This window comes from Paroedura picta, chromosome 1 (genome assembly GCF_049243985.1).
Source record: "Paroedura picta isolate Pp20150507F chromosome 1, Ppicta_v3.0, whole genome shotgun sequence".
NCBI lineage: Eukaryota > Metazoa > Chordata > Lepidosauria > Squamata > Gekkonidae > Paroedura > Paroedura picta.
In genome coordinates, this window is record NC_135369.1 from 44,098,016 (window position 1) to 44,119,856 (window position 21,841).

The 21,841-nt window shown below is 44.2% G+C and overlaps 1 protein-coding gene across 29 annotated transcripts in view; it reads right to left on the reverse strand.

Moving 5' to 3' along the window:
- The window catches only part of LOC143836597 (uncharacterized), a 301,478-nt gene that overhangs the window by 152,329 nt on the left and 127,308 nt on the right, over positions 1 to 21,841 (reverse strand). For 21 of the 29 annotated variants that reach the window (XR_013230666.1, XR_013230662.1, XR_013230668.1 and 18 more), the window contains one exon: positions 15,918 to 15,968. The exons of 5 other annotated variants lie outside the window; for them this stretch is intronic. Coding sequence is in view for 20 of the 24 variants with exons in the window: in XM_077336223.1 (XP_077192338.1) it covers positions 15,918 to 15,968 (51 nt within the window). In the remaining 4 variants the exon portion in view is untranslated. Of the gene's footprint in view, positions 1 to 14,004; positions 14,121 to 15,917; positions 15,969 to 16,675; positions 16,807 to 21,841 lie in introns of those variants that run through there. 3 more of the 29 variants (XM_077336165.1, XM_077336174.1, XR_013230678.1) reach the window with 2 other exon arrangements.

Here is a 21,841-nt window from a genome sequence, read left to right on the forward strand (position 1 = left end):
TGGTTAATTAACCAAATAACCACACATGCTTCTCCCCTGTCTAAATTAACAGCTGAAAACTTGGCAAGCGACACAAAACACAAAGCTAAATTGAGTGCGTCTGCTGGGTTTGTTAGTCCAGCGGGGGCTACCGTGCTTATCTGCCATATCCTTTAGACCAGAGTTTATTAAGCCCCACTGCTCTTATACATTTCAGAGCTGAAAATGTGCTTATTTAGTTAGTGAAAGAACCAGGGCAGGGTGCCTTGTGCGAGGGGGAAGCTGCTGTCGAACAGTGAAGCTGGCAAGCCCGTGTCATTAATCAGATCTGTGCTCTGCTCACAAAAGTTATTCGTGTTTAGGGCATTAGAGCTCGAAGCTGAAATTGCAGCAGTAGGCAATTTGAGTGGGTGTAGCCTGTCCCGTCTGCAACAGATTTATGACTGTTTACTCAACAATGGATTATACTGGGGGTGGTGCTGAGTGGAGAGAAAAAGTCCCATTTCAAAACAATGCACCTACCCACAGTGATAAAGGTTCTTTTTTTTTTGGGGGGGGAGATTCATAGGAGGTGGTTTCATAATGACTGTCAGAGCTGATTCACACATGTCTGCCATGTGTGCCCCACTACTTCCTGGTATGAAGGGAAGATGCATATCTCTGGCTGTGGGGGGACAGGACACACAGGGTGAATATGGGCAGCAGTGGTGGAATTCATTCCTGCTTCCCAGAGCCCAACCTCTGAACTCAGACATCCATGCATTCCTCTTCTCATTGGACAGGTGACAATGATATCACAGAACTGTTCCTGAATCTAGCTTTTTTGCAGAGCTGCCGACTCACTTGTGAGTTGTGCATGTCAGGTGCAGGGCAGGGGCAAACAGGTACAAGTGGCCATGTCCCTACATAACATGAGTGCAGTTCTGCAGAGGAACTTGTTCTTGGTTCAGCTGGACTATTGCTTCTCCTACAACAAGGGCCATGAAAGCCTTCTGTGAAGAACTGGGGGCGGGGCGGGCAGGAGTGACAGGCTGAATCTCCATCATGTATCTGCTCCTGGTTCAATTAGAATGCAATCTGAACTGGCTCCACCACTATGACCATGAAATACTAGCAGCCTAGTGTGAGGCAACCAGGGAAGTGGACAAACACACCTGGTTGCCTGAATCAGCTCACAGCTGCCATTTCTTCAGCTCCCCTCCCTCTTTCCAGTGATCTGAATGTGTGGGAGGCCTTATTTGTTGGTTCATTCAGGCTCCTGCTTTTGTTTTGAAGTCAAAGCTTTGTTTTTCATCCTGTTCCTTTCCATCATTTCCCCACCCTAAACAACTTCTCATACGTCTCTTTCCTTTAAGGTTTTAATTTTCAAATATTATGGTATTTTTAAGAATCAGACCAGTCGGTCCATCTAAAGCCGTCATCCTGTTTCACACAGTGGCCAACCTATTGCTCTGGAGGGCCAACAAAGAGATCTTCCTCTAAAGATGCTTTCTAGCACTGAGTAGCAAGGTTTTTGCCTGTCTCTGGATGTGGAGGTCCCCTTAACCCAACAACTAGGTGCTGCTGCTGCTGGACCAGTCCTCCAGGAGCCTGTCTAATCCCCTCTTAAAGCCATCTATATTCATAGCCCTTATTACTTCCACTGGCAGTGAGTCCCACAATTTAATTACTTATTCAGCAAAAATACTTCCTTTTCTCCATTCTGAATGTATTGCTCAGCAGCTTCAATGGGTGCCCCCAGGTTTTAAAAAAGCAGTTTGAATGTATGAATGCCGTGTTGTGGGCCTTGGGGACTGAGGTCAAGCAGCAGGGGGAATGAACAGAATGGTGGGCAGAGGGAGGAAATTTTCAACCTAGAACAGACCAGATAACTGAAGAAGGCTGGAAAAAGCCCCATATATGTGGAATTGTCATAGCCAGTAACAATATAACTAAAATATATTCCAAAAATGTTAACTAAATTATAACTATTTAAAAACTGTGCATCAAAATACACTAATCTTTGGTTAATGGATATAGGTACCTTCCCCTAGTGTGTGTGTGTGTTTTAAAACCTTTTCAGTAACACTACAATTGCACACTTGGGGATGGTCACACCCCTGCAAGATGATTGTAAGTGTGACATCCCCATGTGTACAAGTACAATTTTACTGGGAAAGGTTTTTTTTAATACATGGGGAAGGTACCAATATATGTAACCAAAGGTTGTTGTATTTTGATGCACAGTTTTTAATATTTATAATATGTATTAATATTTATAATTATAATATTTATACATTATAATCTGATTAAAGTTTTTGGAACATAGTTTAGGGTTTTTCTGTAGTTGATGACAATGATAATTCCATATATAAGCCCCCCCCCCCCCCCCATGTTCAAGCTTTTTGGTAACCTAGTCAAGCACAAGGATATGCCACAATACATTGCCAACAAGAATTCTCATTCTGACTGTTTACACCAGGGGCAGTCAAACTGCAGCCCTCCAGATGTCCATGGACTACAATTCTCATGAGCCCCTGCCAGAATTTGCTGGCAGGGGCTCATGGGAATTGTAGTCCTTGGACATCTGGAGGGCCGTAGTTTGACTACCCCTGGTGTACGCACTGGGAACTTCACTGCCCCAGCGCCTGTGCGGGAGCACAAATCGGGGACAGATGAGGCGCATTGGGCCAAATGCTCCCCTGTGTGGGGGCAAGAAGAGGTGTGGCAACCTGCCACGACTAAAACTCCAGCCTGCAGCCCAGCATGAAACCTCCAGTGTGTAAACGGTCTCTGTCACATATTCGGGAACTGAGCCAGGTCCTCAAATCATCATCAATGACTGTCTTAGTGCCAAGAAACACCTGGGAAGCTCCACCCCAAGCGCTCAGGTTCCCAAACACAGCCTTCTCTTCTCTTCTCTTCTCTTCTCTTCTCTTCTCTTCTCTTCTCTTCTCTTCTCTTCTCTTCTCTTCTCTTCTCTTCTCTTCTCTTCTCTTCTCTTCTCTTCTCTTCTCTTCTCTTCCTTTCCCTCCCAACTTTCTCATTCTTTTTCTCCTCGGTTGGCACCAGCAGAGCATATTTTAAGCAGGTAAGAGTGCCATCCTAAGGACACCTTCCTGGTGGTAAGTCCCATTGAACAGATTTGCATAGGATTCTGAGTAGAACTGCTTCAGATTACTCTCTGACTTTGGCAGATGCCTTGAGACACTGTTAAAGGGAGTCAAACTGCCAACTTTTTAACTTGTTTTTTGTTTTTGTTTTTTTAAACATGGGAATAGGTGTCACTTGAGTTGGATCAAAATGCCTTTGTTCAGCCTTGGGTACTGGTAAGAAATTTTGGGAAAATATATACAGGGAGGCAGCCTGCACACGGGAACATTGCACTGGGATAACAATTATCCCCCCTCCCCTTTCCGCCAGCCTTTACATTTCATGTCTCCAGGTGACTCAGACAGCGCGCAAACAGATGGGCCTTGTACACCCTGGCGCTCCAGCCCTGAATAGGAGACCACGCACAAACATCCCTGTCTCCAGTTCCAGTGTGATGTCATGGATGGTGATACTGCTACAGGCACGGCAAACGGCATGCCCCAGTATGAACCAATTATTTGCTGGTGCAGCAAGTTTGGGACTCAGGCCATAAATAAGCTAACTATCAAGGCAAATGTTGAAAGGGGTCTATTCATGCCAGACGCAACCAATAAAAGGGAATGTCGTTATTTTCTAGAATTTGTCCTGTAGTTAATCACCGATTCAAATTGCACAGATATTACAGAAAAGTTCAATATTCAGGTTAATCTTTTAGAGCACACTCAACTCGGTGTAATCAACCACTATGAATGTACTGTCCATCTTTTTAAGTTTTTGCCTGGTTGGTAAATAATTTACCAAAAGTAAAAAGTTCTGCAGAGAACTGACCTATGAGATCAGAGCAAAAAAAAAAAAAGTGTTCTCACTGAGCATCTGCAGACAGCACACTCTCCCTTACTATAAAGAAAATGTGTTAATTAATGGTATGAATTTCCACCAATGTATTAATAGATGATGAAGTTTGCATTCATTTGCATATGAATGAAATCCACCCAGCACTTCCTTAGCTTTGAGATGAGTCACACATCTCCTGTTTTCCATTGCACTGTTCTTCCTAGCTGAGCTCCCAGGCAATTTACAGGGCATTTTGGCACGTGGGGAATGTAGCATGCCAGCTGCCGAAGGTAGGCAGCATATTCTGGCCCCTCCAGATGACGTTGCCTACCTCTGGTGGCCAGCTCACGATATCTACCATTTTAACCTGCAACAGGGGGAATCCCAAAAAGTGGATTCACCTCCCAGAAAAGTGCGATCCCCACCTGTAAAGAGTGGAAAGGAAGTTTGGAGGGGGAAACGTGCTTTAGTTTAGCCTATGCCCCACCCAGGGGCAGTGCCTGGCGTACGACATGCTGGAGGGGGAGAGAAGGCATCTGGGGTGACTGGACTAGCATGGACTGGCAAATCAGCGGGGTGAGGAGGGGGAGAGAGAGCAGTGGAAGGGATGGAGGTTTGCAGACTGAAGAGAACAGGAAGGCTGCACAGAGGTAGGAACATCTAACACGGGAATTATGCTGTTTGACATGGCGGGGGGGGGGAAATCTGCCACCTTCGCCATGCCCTTTGCTGGCCGGCCGCAGTTTTGTGTGCATGTTTACTGCTTGAGCAGCATGTGGGGAGGGGAAGACTGTAACATGTGGAAGGGGTAAAAGCATGATTCGCTATCACGGGAAGCGTCCTACCATTTTGGACACTGTGCGGAAAGGCTCACAGTATTGGATTCCATGGTGCTCCAAAGAGGAAGGAGCCATGAGCACTGAGCAACAGGACCATTGTTCCCTGGCAACAACCATGGTTGTTCTGCACAGAGCCTTCCTAGGATGTGGTGGGAGCTTATCTATATTAATTATATACTCTATGTGCCCACCCCTCAACTGCCATGCGTGCACAAGACCTGTTAAGTACAGGGGAGTTTCTCAAGCCAGCAGGCAGGCTCCCTATATTGAACTGGGAGTGTTTTATGTGGATTGCTAGCAAAGAAACAAACAGAGAACAGGCAGAATGGCAAGCCACTTTCCACGGAAAAGAGCAAAAAGAAATGCTTTCTTTTTCTTCTTTTTTGCTGGCAAAGAAACATACAGCAGCTATTGTCAGAGTAACATGTTAAAAATTTGCACAGCCAGTCAGAAGCCTTGCTGGAGAAAAGCTCCTTTCCCCCTGCCCACTTTCTAAAACCGATGGTGGGAGGAAAAGTATCAGCAGGTGCCACGGCATCCATAGGCAGCACATTGGGGACCCTGTCCTAAGTATTGTGCTTTTGATACTTTCAGTCTCCCGTGAGTCTCAAGACTTTCTCCTGGGATGCATGGCATCTATGAGTTTTGTGTGGAGGCCTCCTACATATTGGGCTTGTTCTTGTGAATGGGATGGAATACCTCCTTTCCTTGCCTGTCCATCCCAAAAGTATTATGGCCAGATATCCAATGCTAGTGGATTCAAACTCTGTTTGATAAGAGTCTTGGAGCTGGTGGTAACTTTCATGGTGGAAAGTGCTGTGGATTCTTCTTGGGATCATGCTTGCATGCTTCAGGCCTTGGGTATCTATAACATCATCAGCATCATTCTGGATTCACTGTACATTGATGGAGGATAGCCATGCTTGAGAACTGTAGGGGCATCATCAAGGCATGATATTGTGATTGGGCACTGGGGTTAAGAGGTTAAGACTGGTTAATACTTAAGACTTACTAAGGACAATGGAAGAGTCCGTATCAGTGCTGCTATCTTATCTCTACTGGAATTGTTTTGCTTTCTACTTTAGAGGACTCAAAGGACTGGCCTGTCTGGCAGCTGGCAAATGAGATGATAATGAAATCAGGATCCTAACAAAGGAAAAAAAGAGGATGACTTCACTTCTAGTTTTGTTAGAAGAAGAAGAAGAAGAGTTGGTTCTTATATGCCGCTTTTCCCTACTCGAAGGAGGCTAAAAGTGGCTTACAGTCACCTTCCCTTTCCTCTCCCCACAACAGACACCCTGTGGGGTGGGTGAGGCTGAGAGAGCCCTGATATCACTGTTCGGTCGGAACAGTGTGAGCCCAAGGTCACCCAGCTGGCTGCATGTGGGGGAGTGCAGACTCAAACCCAGCTCGCCAGATTAGAAGTCCGCACTCCTAACTACTACACCGAACTGGTGCAGCTGCCACACAGTTGCAAATACATTGCATAGTTTGGCTCTCAAGAAGTGAGTGAGCACCAGAAAGCCAATCAATGAGATCTACTGTACCTATAGTCATCATATTTCAGATCACAACTACATTCTCTGTTCCCAAGAGAGTCTAAAAATGTGATCTCACCATCTACAGCCTCGAGTGATGCAGTTCACTTTAACACATCTGGTCTCTGCCGCATCATTCTGCTGCATGTGTGTAGATCAGACCTCACTCATCCTTTATAAATAAATCTACCAAAAAGCCTGCTCCTGACTTGATCCACAGAACTCATCTGGCAGCACAGACTTGATGGCTCTTAATGGTTTTGTAAAGTCTATAGCATGATCCCCAATGTGGTGCCTGCCAATACCTTTCCTGGGGTCTGCCAAGTGCTTTAAAAAAGTGGATAGGTGGGGTTTTGCCAGCCAGCGCTTCTGATTCGCCATCAAGGCTTTGGACAAAACTGCTTTGGTAGCAGCTGCCACCACAGCTCAGGTACCATCACTGTCTCTAGGTAAGCTCCATGTTTGCAATTTTTAAAATTTAAAAATCCAATATATTCATTTTGAATAGCATTCTGTTAAACAGAGCTTCTGCCTGAGATCTTGAAAATCTACCATCTCAGTTAAGCATAACCTCACTTCCTGACATTTTGAGGTTGGCTCCGCCTCCTGTGGCAGCTATTTTGTGGTTAGTTCCACCTCCCCGGCAGCTATTCTGGGGCTGTGTGAGAATTACAAAAGTACTCCCACACCCAATAAGAGGGTTGCTACATGATGCTGTAGTGAAATCCAGTCAGGAAAAATAATGCATGGGTTCATTCTTTATGCTACATTCCCTGGGAAGTGACACTGACATGCGAAGAGACATATCAGTCAAATTACCATCATGGCTGCTTCACCTGAATGCTCCTGGAGCAGCAGGAAGCAAACTATGAGGAAAAGGCTGTAAGACCACTGCAACAACAGATGAATCAGGCCTTAAGAGTTCTGAAGATGTGACTGTAGTTCAGTCATGACACTCCCACATAAAAGAATCAGGGCTTTGGAATACCCCCGGAGAGCCAGGCAGAGCAGAGAGCACCAGGTTGTATGGTCAACAGCATACAGAAGTCTTGTATGCTCAAGCCTTTCTGCTAAAATGTAGCCCCTGAGGCAATGCGCAGTTACAAACCACATCTAATAAAGTCAAATTTACAACCCATTAAAATACACCCACAGTTATAGTCAAGGCTGCAGCACGAATTTAGTTTTCAGGGCTGTGACATGAAGCATTTCAGGGAATACTGAAACTAAGTATATGAAACATATCTAAATAGAGATCATCCGACAGGCTCTATACTTGGCACCCAGCTTTGTGGTTACAAATGTCATTAGTTCCACATTTTTTTCCAATGAAACTTTCTAGCCATACCCTCCCCCAGTTAGGCTGAAACTCATTAGCTCAGTTACAATCTCAGAATGTTTTCTCTATGTGATACACACACAGTCTACCCAACCTGAAGGAAGGTTAACACTTCTCCCTCCCCACTGAACCCCAGATAGAACAGCAGCCCACATACCCAGCCAACGCTAAACACAAACAAGCAGCCAAAATGGGCCCCATTTTCAACCTCTCTGTTCCTATGGAAGGAACATGTTTTTCATAATGTGTGGGTTGCTCTCTAGCACCCTCAGCTTGGAGAGGAGGTTGAGGGGAGACATGATTTCTCTCTTCAAGTATTTGAAAGGTTGTCAGTTGGAGGAGGTCAAGGAGCAGTTTGCAGAGAACAGGAACTGCAGTAATGGGTTTAAACATCATGTAGAACAGTACCAGCTAGATATCAAGAAGAAGAAGAAATTCACAGTCAGAGTAGTTCAGAAGTGGAATCAGCTGCCTAAGGAGGTGGTGAGTTCCCCCTCACTGGCAATCTTCAAGCAGTGGCTGGACAGATACTTATCCTGGATGCTTTAGGCTGATCTTGCATTAAGCAGGGGGTTGGACTAGATGGTCTGTATGGCCATGTCCAACTTTAGGATTTTACGGTTTTATTTGATCACAGACTGCATTTACCCATAAGGACAAAGGTCTGCATTGAAAGGGGGGAATCAGCAAAAATCACCACCACCACCTTGTCAAAAGCCAAAGTCTGGAGATAGTTTGGACACTGGTCATTGTTTTGACAAATATGTGGCCCCATCCTATGAGAAAAGGAGAAAGGAAAGGGGCCACTACAGAGAAGGATCTGTAGGCAGGAGGGAGGGAGGGATACTTAGGGGAGGCTGCATCTTCCCTGGGCATACTCCCACCTGAGCACATGATTTTTCCCTCCCAGTTTCAAAGCCAACTAAAGTAAAGAAAACAAGCCCAGATGCAGAGGAGGAAGAAGCTTCTGCAACTTTTGATTCTATGAAACATCCACAAGAGCAGTCCCACACACCTTAATTTAAAAAAAAGCAGCAACATGTTGAAATCCCCCAAAATATAAAATAAAATGACACAGTTATAAATTTTGTTCTGAAAACTGCCATGCCAGTGAAATAGACAGTGCTGCTGGAAAAGGATACTCTGCTTCCTTGACAAAAAATTGATTTGTGTTGCACCATTTAAAGCACATACATTCACTACACAAATAAACGGCCACGAGAAAGATTATGCCACAATAAATTTGTCAGCCTTTATGGGGCATTCAGCCTCATAGGGGTGGCAGCTGGCTGCTTGCATCTACACTGGAAGGAGCAACTCCAAATAGAGAAGTATTTCCAAATCAAGTTGCCAAGAAAACATGATTCTAAGGGTAGGGGCAATTACAGATCAGAATTAACCTTGTGATGCTTATCCCTTCACCCCAACACCTTGTGCCAGGCTATTCCTCTCATGGTAGGTGAAGGAAGAGAAAAATTCCTCTCCTCTTGAAAATTCAAATCTGGCCATGAGTCCTGGCATGCAAGGCACCATAGTTGTATATGCTGTTGAGAGTTTGCAGAGTCATCAGACATATCGCAATATAGTTGCAAGCCTCTTAAACTGGGTTCAAGGTCATATTCCTTGTAAATGTGTGCTCATTCTACTTGCCGTAGAATGGGACATGTTGTATTTACAAGTCATGGCCTCATTTTAAAGCTCATTTTTGCATAGGTAACAGGGCTCTACTATAACAAAACGGTTAAGGAAGATGCTTCAATATGTATTAAGGTGGAAACATCTTTAGCTACACCCTAGGGGGGAACTGCAATGGAAGTCACTAACAGGAGTGACATTGCATTTCCCCCTTGCCCTCGCCAAGCAGCACTCAGCCAGCAGGCAGAGCACCATATGTAGGACGAGATCTCAAAAAGAGGCTGCCTGGGTGAGGTATGCTGGAGAGCAAGCAATTCCTGAATCCATAGCAGGTGGAGCAAAGAACACCAGCAGGGAAAGAAAGAGCGGAAGAGCTTCTAGATCAGGACTCACACCCATGGCAGCCTTCTGCATGGGCTGGGCCACCTGAGCCATGGTTTCCATGGAGATGGTGTGACTGGGCTGGGCAGCAGCAGCAATGCAGCCTTAGCCTGAGGAGCCTTCTCCAGGGTCGGGTAAGATGTAGGCGATGCTGGTCTTCATGGGCTGCAGCAAACGGGAGATGGTGCTGGCCATGTCCTTCTGGAAATCCATCACCATCCAGCTGCTGCTCAAGTCCTGCCAGTGTCTGAGAAGGGTCTCCGTGGGTACAGAGGAGGAGGCAGTGGAGGGGGCAGCACCAGTAATGGGACCACGAGGGGGCTGGTGGGCGGCCACTGCTCCTGCTTTGACATGTGTAAACCGAGGCCCCTTCCCAGGCACAGAAGGGGATGCTGTCCCTGGGTGACTGCATAGTACACTTTCCCGGGTCAATGGAGCATCCCACTTCCCAGCCTGAAACAAAGGCTCTGATCATAGATGGCAATGATCAGTGCAGAGAGCATTTCTCCTAGGACAAAGGAGCTGTTCATAAGTGCCAATTCCCCTGAGAATATACAGAGTGCCTGCATGGTATAGCTGTTAAGAACTGGGGATTCTAATCTGGAGAACAATCACTTGAGTCCCCAGTCTTCCATATTCAGCCAGATAGGCAATCTTGACTCAGTTACAGTTCTCTCAGAGCTATTCTTGCAGAGCAGTAATCTTAGAGCTCTCTCAGTCCCTACCTCACAGGGGAGAGGAAGGGAAGGTGATTGTAAGCCATTCTGGGGCTCCTATGGGGAGTGATTAAAACATTTCAGCTAATTAGCTGGTTCCATATGTAGAATTTGTGCTCAGACAAAACTCAAGGAAGGGAATGTGGTGGGTCTGGTAGCGATGTCACTACAGGACTAAACTGAATGCTGGTAACTGTCAGGTATGCAGTTCTCTCTCACTGGAGGACCCCAACATTAAAACAAACAACACAACTGCTTTCTAATCTCTTATTACCTAGAACAGCAAAATAAATCAAATCAAATGGCACTGCTCTTTGGATTTCAGACAGAGCACCCATATCAATTTGTTATGGCAAAAATAAACAGGAATCTCATGGCACCTTAAAGACTAATCAAGTTTTATTCATGAATCTGGGCAATTAGATCAGATGAGAATTTTACATAATTACATTTCACTCTATATAGCCTTCATTTAGTGGCCACTTGACCATGCTGTTTGTTTTTTCAGACCTCCTACGTAAAAGACCTGCATAGCAGGGATCCCCTCCTAGCACCTGAGAAATGGGCTCCTGTCCTTTAAAGCTTTGATGCTAGAACAGAATTTTGTTAAGTCCTCAGCATGTCACAAGACTCTTGTTCATTACTGCTCTCTTGAGGTTCCCGCACTAGAGGCCTTGCTTTATTTTTCTTCCTGCAGGAAAGAGAAACCTCCAGCCACAGACTATACCACACAACCCTCTTTAAGGCAGGCTGGGGACATCATAAAGGTTACAAACAGGTGTGTGTGGGTGTGTGTGTGTGGGGGGAGATGAAACAGCTTTATTTGCATTGTGCAGTACATCATTAATGTTTGCTGCCTGTTTTCTAATCTGTATTGTCCTCTCTAGCTTTCCATCCCCCTCCACAGTCCCAATTTGTGCATTCAATCCTGCTAAAAGGACAATACATGGGCTAGAATGGGCTGCATCCAATTACAATCCCGCCAAGCAGTGGTGACAGTGGAAGCATCAGTAGTGTGTTTCTGGAGCAAGCAGAAGAGCTAGATGGGATTCCAGTAGCACCTTGGCGACTGACAAGAGTTTTAGGATATAAGCTTTCAAGAGGCAAATAAGATAAGGGAACTTTGACTCTCAAGAGCTTATACCTTGTTAATCTTGTCAGTTTAAAACGTGTTACTGGACTTGGATCTAGGTCTTTAAATGCAAACCAACATGACTAACCACCTGAGACAAACATGTGTAGCTTTTCTCCTGTGTTAACCCTCCAAGAACCCTCCAAAAACTGTCCTTTATTTCCTCTGGCTCCTACTGTTCTTCCCTCTTGCCTCTAAAATCCAGAAAATAATGCTCGATTCAGATAGGTAGCCATGCTGGTCTGAATCAGCAGAACAAAGCTTGAGTCCCGTGGCACCCTTGAGACCAACAAAGTTTTATTCTGCGTCTAAGCTTTTGTAAGCACATAAGCTTAGACCCAGAATAAAACTTTATTGGTCTTAAAGGTGTCACTGGACTCTAATTTCATGCAGAAAATAATCCTGCCACTGATAATTTTGTTTACAGTTGCACTTTTTGTGGGGGAACATACTCTAAACACAGGAAACTCTGCAGGCACAAAGAAGAGAAATTATGTTCAAATGATGTTTAAATAGCCCACCTCTTATAACAGAAAGTATTAAACCCTGAAACTCTTTCCAAAGGACATCAGAGAAAAAGGGACCTAAGAGTGTCTCCTCCAAAAACCAATTTGTTCATCAAATATGAATTTGACTGAATATAGAACAACACCTGTGAGTTCAAGGGTTTGCACATAGGTTGCCTCCCTGTAATCAGGAACAGCTGTTCCCATTGTTCCCAGTCATGGGGATAGGGCCTGTGGTACACAGTTTATACACATGTAGGCATATGGTCACACTTGGCAAGTGCAGCATCTACACTTTAAATCATGCTCTCTATGCACACTGGTCCTGCACATTGATACATCCTGTGTAGAGGGCTATAAGGGAAGCTATTGACATAGCATTCAGGGTGGCACTTAAAGGGCTAGCAGAGGCTCTACTGCTAGACCCCTGAGCACATTTTAAATGTCATTGCTTTCAGTAGAGACATCACTAACTTCAGTTGGATCAAAGTATACTCTGTCAGAAGTGCTTAGGATTTTCAGTAGGTTAAGGACAAGCAGAAGGAAGTATTTTCCCACAGATTTTAGAATTCACTACTGTTGGATGTGATGGTTACTGTGTTAGACTGCTTTTATAAAAGATGATACAAATTAATGAAGGATAGCTGTTAATTGAGGCTTCTTTTTAAAACAGGACACTTTTGAACTAAATCACCTAGGTGTAGACTCAAAATTGGAGTTCCGGAGAGCAATTAACATATTGCCATATTCCACATACAAACGCATCAACTTCCATTTCTGTGGCGAAGATCCTACTACATGTTTGTTTAGAAGTGAGTTTCATTTAGCAAAGATCCTGCTTCCCCCACCATATTCCTTTCTTCCCACTGCTTTTACTATCTAATTAAATACTTCCTTTCTTCTGTGATCAGCCATGCTAGTCATAAATTGTCATGGTAATTATCAAGGCAAGGGGAAGCGGGTGAAGTAATACTTTTCCACTTGGAGTCAAAACCTCTACTTATTTTTTTAATGATGTTAACTTTCTAAGAGTTCCATAATGACAATTCAAATAAAACATTTAGAGTAGCTTTGCCTATCAAGTAAAAAGTACTACTTAATTTCACACACGCACACACAATAAAAACTGATGATTAACTTGATTCATTAGTGCCCTGGTTAACTACAGGGAACTTCCATTGAAAGAAGAACAAAAGAAAAGAAAAAACTTATGGGAAACCGAGAAGCACCAGAGGGATGGAGTACAACTGGGGAGACACAAGTTCAAATCTCAACAGTCACCTATATTTATTGAGTGACATTGAGCCAGTCACTGAGACTAGCCCACCTCGCAGGAAAGTTGTGCAGAAGATGGAGCATGCCACCCTTAGGAAGAACAGTGGGTTAACAACAGTGCTTTGACTCCACATAGGCCAGCTTGGTGCTGCAGATGCATTTTATTTTTAAATAAATTGCCACTATTTGGGTCTGAGAAAAGAGAGTGCAACAGGTCGCCAGTCACATCATCTAGATTCTCCATTGCCCTGACCTGCCTGGCCCAGGCTAGCCTGATCTTGCCAGATCTCAGAAGCTAAGCAGTGTCGATCCTGCTTAGTACTTGGAGGGGAGACCACCAAGAAATCCAAGGGTCACTACGCAGAGGCCAGCAACGCCAAACCACTCTGAACATCTGTTTGGGGAGTCACCAAAAGTCAGCTGCAGCCGGATGGCACTTGCTGCCGCCGCCGCCACCACCACCACCAGAATCTCCAGTAAATAGGACTGAGTAAAACAACATTGCCATTCCAGACTAAATGGCTAATGGGCAAGCAGCCCATGAGAGATGAATGGAACAGCAATGTTCAGAGGCATGTTGTGTCTCTTGGACTACAGTCTCATTTTGGAAGCTGGTCACATTGAAATCAGTAGGATTCACATCCTTCTCTTTAAATCCAATTTTTAAGATTTAAATTGCAAAAGGATAACAAATACAAAAGGAATTTCAAAACAAGCTTCAACACATTGCGAAAGCATTCACAAGTAAGCATACATACCCTTGTTAACAACAATGAAAGGACCAATGAGTTCCAAAACTAAGACTATGCAGTTGGAGGTTGGAAGTGGACTTGCGTCTGGGTAAACATGTTTAGGGATCAGGGTGCTATGGATGATCCTGATCTTCAGTGGTTCATCCACCACAACAGCATCACATGATTTAACACATTTTTAAAAATGATATATATAAAAGGAGCTTTTATTAGTCAAACATTTCCTGGGAAGGAATATATGATTTGACAGAAATAGAAACTTCCTGGTACAAAGAGATAGCTGAGTTACAAGTAAAAACAAGAGCTTTGCCTTGGAAATTGTGGGTGTAATTTAGCATATTTTCCAACACCGCACAGCTCTAGACCTGCTCTTGAATATTTGCAGTAAAGTCTACTCATATGGAAGCATATTTGTATTGGAGACAGATGTTTCCCTTTCTCCTTACGTTTGAGCTTCAATATAAGATTATGAGCAGTTTGCTGAGGAGGGACCAGAGCAAGGGGGCACGGTCCAGCAGCCCGTTTCTGACACCCCAAGGCAACCCTCATATGGCTCCAGTAGCCCATTAAAAAAACAAGAACAAAACACCATCCAGTTTACAAATTAGTATGGAAAGTTATGAAAGAGCACGAGATTAGAGTGCTGAGGTTTGCTACTAGAGCAGTTGCTGTTTGACTGGTATGAGGGATACTTTATATTGCAACACAGAAAAATGAGTTGCAGACTCTGTAGTTGCTTTCTATTTTCACTGACAATATTTCATTTATATTCTATTTTCACTGACAATATTAATCAATTAAAAACATTTCCAAGTGACTTCCCTACCTAAGTAGGGTCCCAAAGTCCTATTAAAATATTTCAACATTAAAGCAATATTAAAATAAAGTGCACATAAAATAATCAAATAAAAACATACATATAACACCACAAGCAGGGAGGAGGGCCAATAACAGTTGTGAATATGCCAATCAAAAGAAATGAATAGAGGAAGCCAGATGAATCTCCCTGAGGAGGGGGGGTACCAAAGTTTGGGCAGCACAACTGGAAAGGGCCTTTGGGGAGGTTGCCACCTGTGTAGCCTCAGGTGGCAGGGTCACCTGAAGCAGGGCCTCTGAAGACGACCAGAGTCGATGGGCAGTTTCATGTATGAGAAGGCAATCCTTAAGGTATGCTGGCCCCAAGCCATATAGATCTTTAACAGTCAGCACTAGAACCTTGAATAGAGTCCAGAAACAAACTGGGAGACAGGATAGATGGAACAAGACAGGGGCGATATGGTCCCTATGATCAACTCCATTCTGTCTACGGCATCCTGTTCTAACTGCAGCTTTCAGTCTTCAAGGGCAGCCCCATATAGAGTATACTGCAATAATCTAACACACAAGTCACCAGGGCATGCACAACAGTGGCAAGCTCTTTCCTACCTGGGAAGGACAGCGATTGGCTCACTTGCCAAAGATTGTGAAAGGCACACCTGGCCACAGTTTCCACTTGTTTATTCAACTGGAAATCCAGGTCCAAGAGCACCATCAAAATACAAATCTGTTCCTTTAGGGACAGCGCGGCCACATTAGAATCAGGAGATAACCAGTTTCCTTGATCAGCCCTCCCTCTCACCAGTAGGACCTCTGGTCTGGATTAAGTTTCAGTTTGTTAGCCCTCATCCATTCCAAAACTGTCTTCAGGTACCTGCTTACAGTTTCCACAGCCTCCCTTAGATCTACTGGTAATACCGAATAGAGTTGACTGTCACCTGCATATTGGTGGCAACTCAGCCCAAGTCTCCAGATGATCTCTCCCAGCAGTTCTACATAGATGTTGAAAAGCATGGGGGACAAGATGGAACCTTATAGTATCCTGTAGACCAGAGGCCAAGAGGCAGAGAATGAGCCCTTTAGTATCATACTATGAAACCTACCTTTGTGGTAGAACTGGAACCACTGCAGAACTTTGCCTCCCAGTCGCAATCCTGAAAGGTGGATTACAGCAGTTAGTGTGAAAGGGCTCCATTTTAAAGTATTGCACATGAGACAGTATAAATGATGGTTTTATGTGGGGAATTTTGATCAGTGATGGCTCATTCACACACACTTAGATCCCTCTATGTACAGACTTCAAGTGAACTCATATGTGCAACTCTGCAGCCACAGAGCAGGTATATCAACTGGCAAGTCAGGCATGTTTTTAAATCTTTTAAATATAATCTATAAGCCACAAATATTAATTTGCATGAATAGCATCAGACCAGATGGCTCCGGACAAAATTTGACTTTAGATAGTTTTAGGAAGTCATCTTTTCTGTGCACAACTGATTTCCTCCCAAATAATATTAGAAAACATGTCTGTTGTTCCTCACCCCCCTCCCCGCAAATGGTGAAACTGAGCATCCTATTTTACAAAGATGCAGCTGCAGGGACCAACTCTGCATCAAAGTGAAACACCATCAAATGACTGGAATTGGCATTCAAATCACTTATTGGCAGAAACCAGTTTAAAAATAGAGTTTTTCATGATAAACAAACTCAACCTCACAGGAAATGTGAGCAGCAAATACAAAAAGTCAACACGCAAGATAACTGGTGAAGTCCTAACTTTGTTTTGTAAATATATAGAAATCTTGTTAAGATGATCATGTTCACTAATTGCATTGTCAGAAGCTGGATCCTTTTACATCACCTTAACAAGCATGACTAGAAGGGGGTGGAGATGCAGACGCAGGCTGCTGCAAACACGATGGAAGGCCATAGGGTTGGTGTGACATTTCTTAAAGTCTGAGTTCCCATGAGAATTCAGATATCTTGTAAAATCTGCATTAGAATGTACAAAAGGGAAAGGAAAGGCACCAGGCATTATACTCTTCACACTATTCACTCCTGTATTTGGAAACAGGCATTTGCGAGAGTACTTAATGGCAGACTTGCAAATAAACCAAAAAGTCATTTTTGGTTCAATGAGAAAGAAAGAGAGGATGTTTGCTTGGCAGAGTAAGACTTATCTGTACTTACATGGGTAATCAGGTGAATGGCTACTTACAAGTCTGACCAGCAGCATTCACTTAACAAACATAAGGCAGAAAGCTTACTGTTCCTTAAATTCTACAGGAAGACAGACTGGATCAACCTTCCTTTCAGTCAGATATTGGATGCTGGATGGTGACAGAAAATAAAACTGACCTCAAACAAACCAAATATTTAATAGTTGATGATGATGATGATGTAGTTGGAGGAAGGGAAGTACAGTAATACAGGGAAGGGAAGAAGTTTCAGTTGCAGAGAGACTTGCCTAATGTGTCTTGCCTTCATAAACAAAAATGGAGACCTTAAAATATGACAGGGAAAATGTTCTACAACGCTCAGGAGCTAGTTTTTTTAAAGCTCACATTTAGTGCTTAGTAGGATCTCAAAGTTCACACAGAAAGATTTTGAAATGGCTGCCATAAGGTTTGCTAGTTCGATAGAACCAACCACAGAATGAGTCTGCAAGGGCCTACCAACTGGCTTGGGTATATGTCAAGTTCCTGAAAAGCATATGCAAATAATGTTAATAGTATGCATCAAAAACTCATACCCATGACAGCTGACTCCATTTCATAGTATAACTTCATTAATCTAAGGGGTGGGGGGTGGCACATTGGTACACACTCATTCGTTTGTCTGAATTATTACCATTTTAAAACCTGAGGGTGGAATCTTTAAAAATCCAGAAGGTTTAACTCTCACCCTGATTAGGCTGCATAAACACCAAGCAAGCCTATGTCTGTCCTGTTGGGGAGACTTGCAGGTACTGATAGGGGGGCCTGTATGTCTGTGCCAAACAAACAAATAGCAGATCTGTCAAGCTATTTCAGGACAGAAAGTCTTTCTTCTCTTGTCCTGTTTTCCTAGTTTGAATCAGGCCTGAACATGCTGTTTAAAGAGAAATGCTAGGAGCTCAATTCCCAGCATCATTTCTGGTTTGGTTCTTTGAAATTACAGATAAAGGGAGGGACAGCTGACAAAACAAGAGCGGGCACAAAGAAAACCTTGATTTTCTTGAACTGGCATTTAAGATATGCTTGCATTCATTAGAAATACATTTTAATGAAAGTGATGGGAATCTCCCCCCCTCCCAATATATCTATTTTGCTGACTGTCTCTTGTTTACAGAGTAAGCTAATTATTTCATTGCTTGCCAAGGAAGCTTTGTAGCACTGTGCATGAACAATCAGAGCAAAAAAATGGGGGGGGGGAACCCAGTTGATAAATAGGTGCATGTGTGGGGAGAGTCCTGTGCAATTATGTAACACATAAAAATATGTTCAGCTGTGTGTCAAACATGGCTTTTTTCCTGGGGCACCCAGCGAGTCTTGTTAAGTCTAAAATCAAGAAAAGTCTGTAAGACCATGGGGCTTTCCCACAACTTAGACAGGTGACCAAAGTATGTAAGGTGATAGTCACACTGACTTTAGGGATACTTCACATAAAAAAAAAAATCTGTGCATAAATATCTTTCTTGTTACTTTAGCTGGATATACAGGGATGGATCCAGCCAGCTTTTTCATTCTATTTCACCTAATTTCCCCCCTAACTATAACCCTTGCCTTTGTCCATTCCCACGATCTTCAGTGTTGCCTTTTCAGTAGCCAAAGAGAAAATCGCGGCCGGGACTCACCGCGGATGCCGTTGGCGCGGCGGAGAGCGGGCCAAAGAGACGCGACGGGCTGGCAAGGCTTCAGCATGCCAGCATCTGTCGGCATCTGGAAGGGGAGGCGGAGCTGGGACGGGTATAAAAGCCACCATGTGGCTCTGTCCCGCCTCTCCGTCCAAGCGGAGGGACAGCTTTTTCTCCCTTCCCACCCCCTTTTTTTTCGTGTTGAGTTCAGCCAATTTTATGGCTAGTTCTGTTATGTTATTTATTGATTCGTCATAGCTGCGGTTCAGGGCACGGGGGAGAGCCTGTTGGCAGGGAGTCCGGTTTGTGTATCGGACTCCCTGGCAGTTGGGGAACCTCATATAGGTTGGCAGACAGCGAGTGCGGCTGACCCGGCTGGGAGGCCAAGGGCTTGCTGGCTGAGTGGCTGAAGTGGCCAAACGAGATGGGCGCCCCGTTGGCCCCCTTCACAAAGCCGCTTCCCCGTGTGGAGGATTCCCAGCAGGCAAGGGACCCGCTCACCCGGCTGGGATGATGCGGGTCCCAGGGCACCTCAGGGAACCAGATATGAGCAGCCGGACGGCTGATGGTCTGGCTCCAACCCTCGTGCTGAATGCCAACCCTCCAGAGGGAGGTTGTTGTTTTTCCAAATAAAAGCTGTGGCCTATAGTTAATGGCAACAATAGAGTCGTGTCTTCTTTCGGCTGCTACGCTATCCTGCAAGTCGACCCCTGTTCCCTTTTTCATCAGCTAAAAAGCTGTTTGAAGCCAACACACAGGGGCTTTTCGCACGCCTTCAAAATCGCACAATGGTTGCCAATTGAAAACGCTATTGATTTGCCGTTATGCACAACGTCGTTGACAATCTGCCACACACCTGAAACCGATCAGCAAAAAGCGCTTCGTTGTAGCGCTTTCAGGGAAATCCCCAAAAGTGGATTCACCCTCCGGAAAGCGATACACTCCTGCAACCAATCTGCAACACTAGCGAAAAAGACCTGTGCGTTAACATTGTTGCGGTTTCTACAAAGTCCCTCCCCCTGGCTCTCTCCTCTGATCTTCCGGCGAAGCGATCGCCATTTTTTTTTCTCCGAGCGAGCGGGGATAAACGCACCAGCGAGCCTCTTTCTGTTTAGAGGCTTCCCCGGCTTCAGTCCCTCCCCAGAGTCACTAAGCACAAACACCGAGAAGCCCGTTTGCTGATATATTTTCCCTTTATTTTTTACACTGTTTTCGGCCGAAAATCGGGCCCGTGAGAGGGGGGGGGATTTTTTTTTTCACTCGGAGGGAGCGTGGCAACGATGAAACGACAGCTCAAACACACCAGGCAGCTGGATGGGTATCTCCGTTGCAACGAATCAACACAGATTCGTTGCAATGGGTGTGTGTGTGTGTTTTTTTTTAAACTTTCTTAAAGGGAAAGGGGCTGTTTGGGAGCATGCTAACGGCCACCCATTGGCTGCTTGACGGCCAGGGGCGGGACGAGCTTCGCAATAGCGCTTCCTGGCTAGCGATTTTTGCCGAGACCGGAAGCCTGTGGGAAACGCTACAAAACGCAACTGGATTCCACTACAAAGGCAGGTATGCATAACGACGAATTCCACTATTTTAAATGGCGATTTTTCATTCAGTGACCAATTTGCTACAAAGATCCCGGTGCGGAAAGCCCCACAGTCTGAACTTCAGACAATCATTTTCAAGATGTCATAAATTTCCCTTGGGGTACATACACGTTTCTTTTGCCCTTCCTATTGTATATAGGTTATGCAGATCTCTCATGCGATAGAAATATACTGGGATGAGTATGTACACAGAAGGAACCTAGCTTTAGTGATTACAACTTTCTGAAAAAGCAATTGCTTGTTTCTGCTGTAGAACAAACCTCCACCCCTGCTCCGAATTCCAGGGCCTTTCAGGACCATAAGCAAACAGCTATTAGCCCTCATGAATCTGATGAAGAAAGCCTCAGATATACAGAAACTTGTAAAGCTATCAATGTGTTTTGTCTTTAACATTGCCACACACACACAAAAAAAAAACCCTTTCTGTTTTCTGCAGTTACAGACTAAGAGAGCAACCCTCATGGAATTGGTACACACTTGTCACAGGAAACCTAAAGATAGCTAGAGCTTTTGCTGTAATGCAATCTGCAGTGTTTTGTGGCTGGGAAAAACAGGTTTCCTCCCAAGCAGCAGGCAGTCTTTCCCATCATGTTCCAGCCATTTTGTGGCCCTGCACATTCTTAATATATGCGACAAAATATTTGTGAGAGGTTGAGTGTGTGTTCAGTGTACTGTTTAAGAGATGGAACAATTTAAAAGTAGACAAATGAAGGGGGGGAAGACAAGCCCCACAAAGATTATCCCCCCCCAGTCCTAAATTGGTGCTTCGTTTTTTAAAACCTTGCTTTATTTTGCCTTAGCTGTTTTCTTTCATACAGGTAGTGCTTTAGAGCTTGTACAAAGAAAAATATGCCTAAATGGTATCTCTGTTCCCATGTATTACTTCAGCTAAGGCTGAAATCCTGCGTTCAGGTAGTTTGGCTTTTTTATGGCCATCTGGATGGGGACCAAATTGGTGAACCAAGGTTATCGTGTGTCTAGACTTCAAAGACTTCTGCTGATGAAAAGGTTAAAACAATTTTCCTAGCGAAACCGAGTGTGGGTTGGTGAAAGAGTCATGTTAATGAAGAAAATTTCCCCCCTGGGTCTGCTGTTTAGTATCACGAAAAGCCATCAAGTTTCAGTCTGAGTTATTTGTATTTATTTCTAAAAACAAAGATGAAAGCCAAAAACAAAAACCTCATCCTGAATTTTCTACTGAACGACCGGCTTACTTCAGCAGGCAAATGTATTGTAGTTTGATGACGGATAACTGTTTCCCCACACTTTGAGAGGGTGAGTTAAAAAACAGCCTTGGATTGCCACTGAGGCTGTGCTCTTGCTCCAGCCTGCGATTTATAGGAAAAATGATTCTGAATATAGCAAATGAATCATGCTGAGGGTTTTCCCTAGTTTTGCATTACTGTGGAAATACCTATTTAAAGACAGCATACGTATCCTTTATCATACCAGTGGCTTTTTAAAAAAGATCACTGGTTGCTCCTTCGAATTACAGCACATGGGCAAGACATACAAGCTCTCCACTTTAAATGCCAGATAATTAAATTTATAAACCAATCTAACTGGAGTAACAAAAAACAAACAAAAAAAA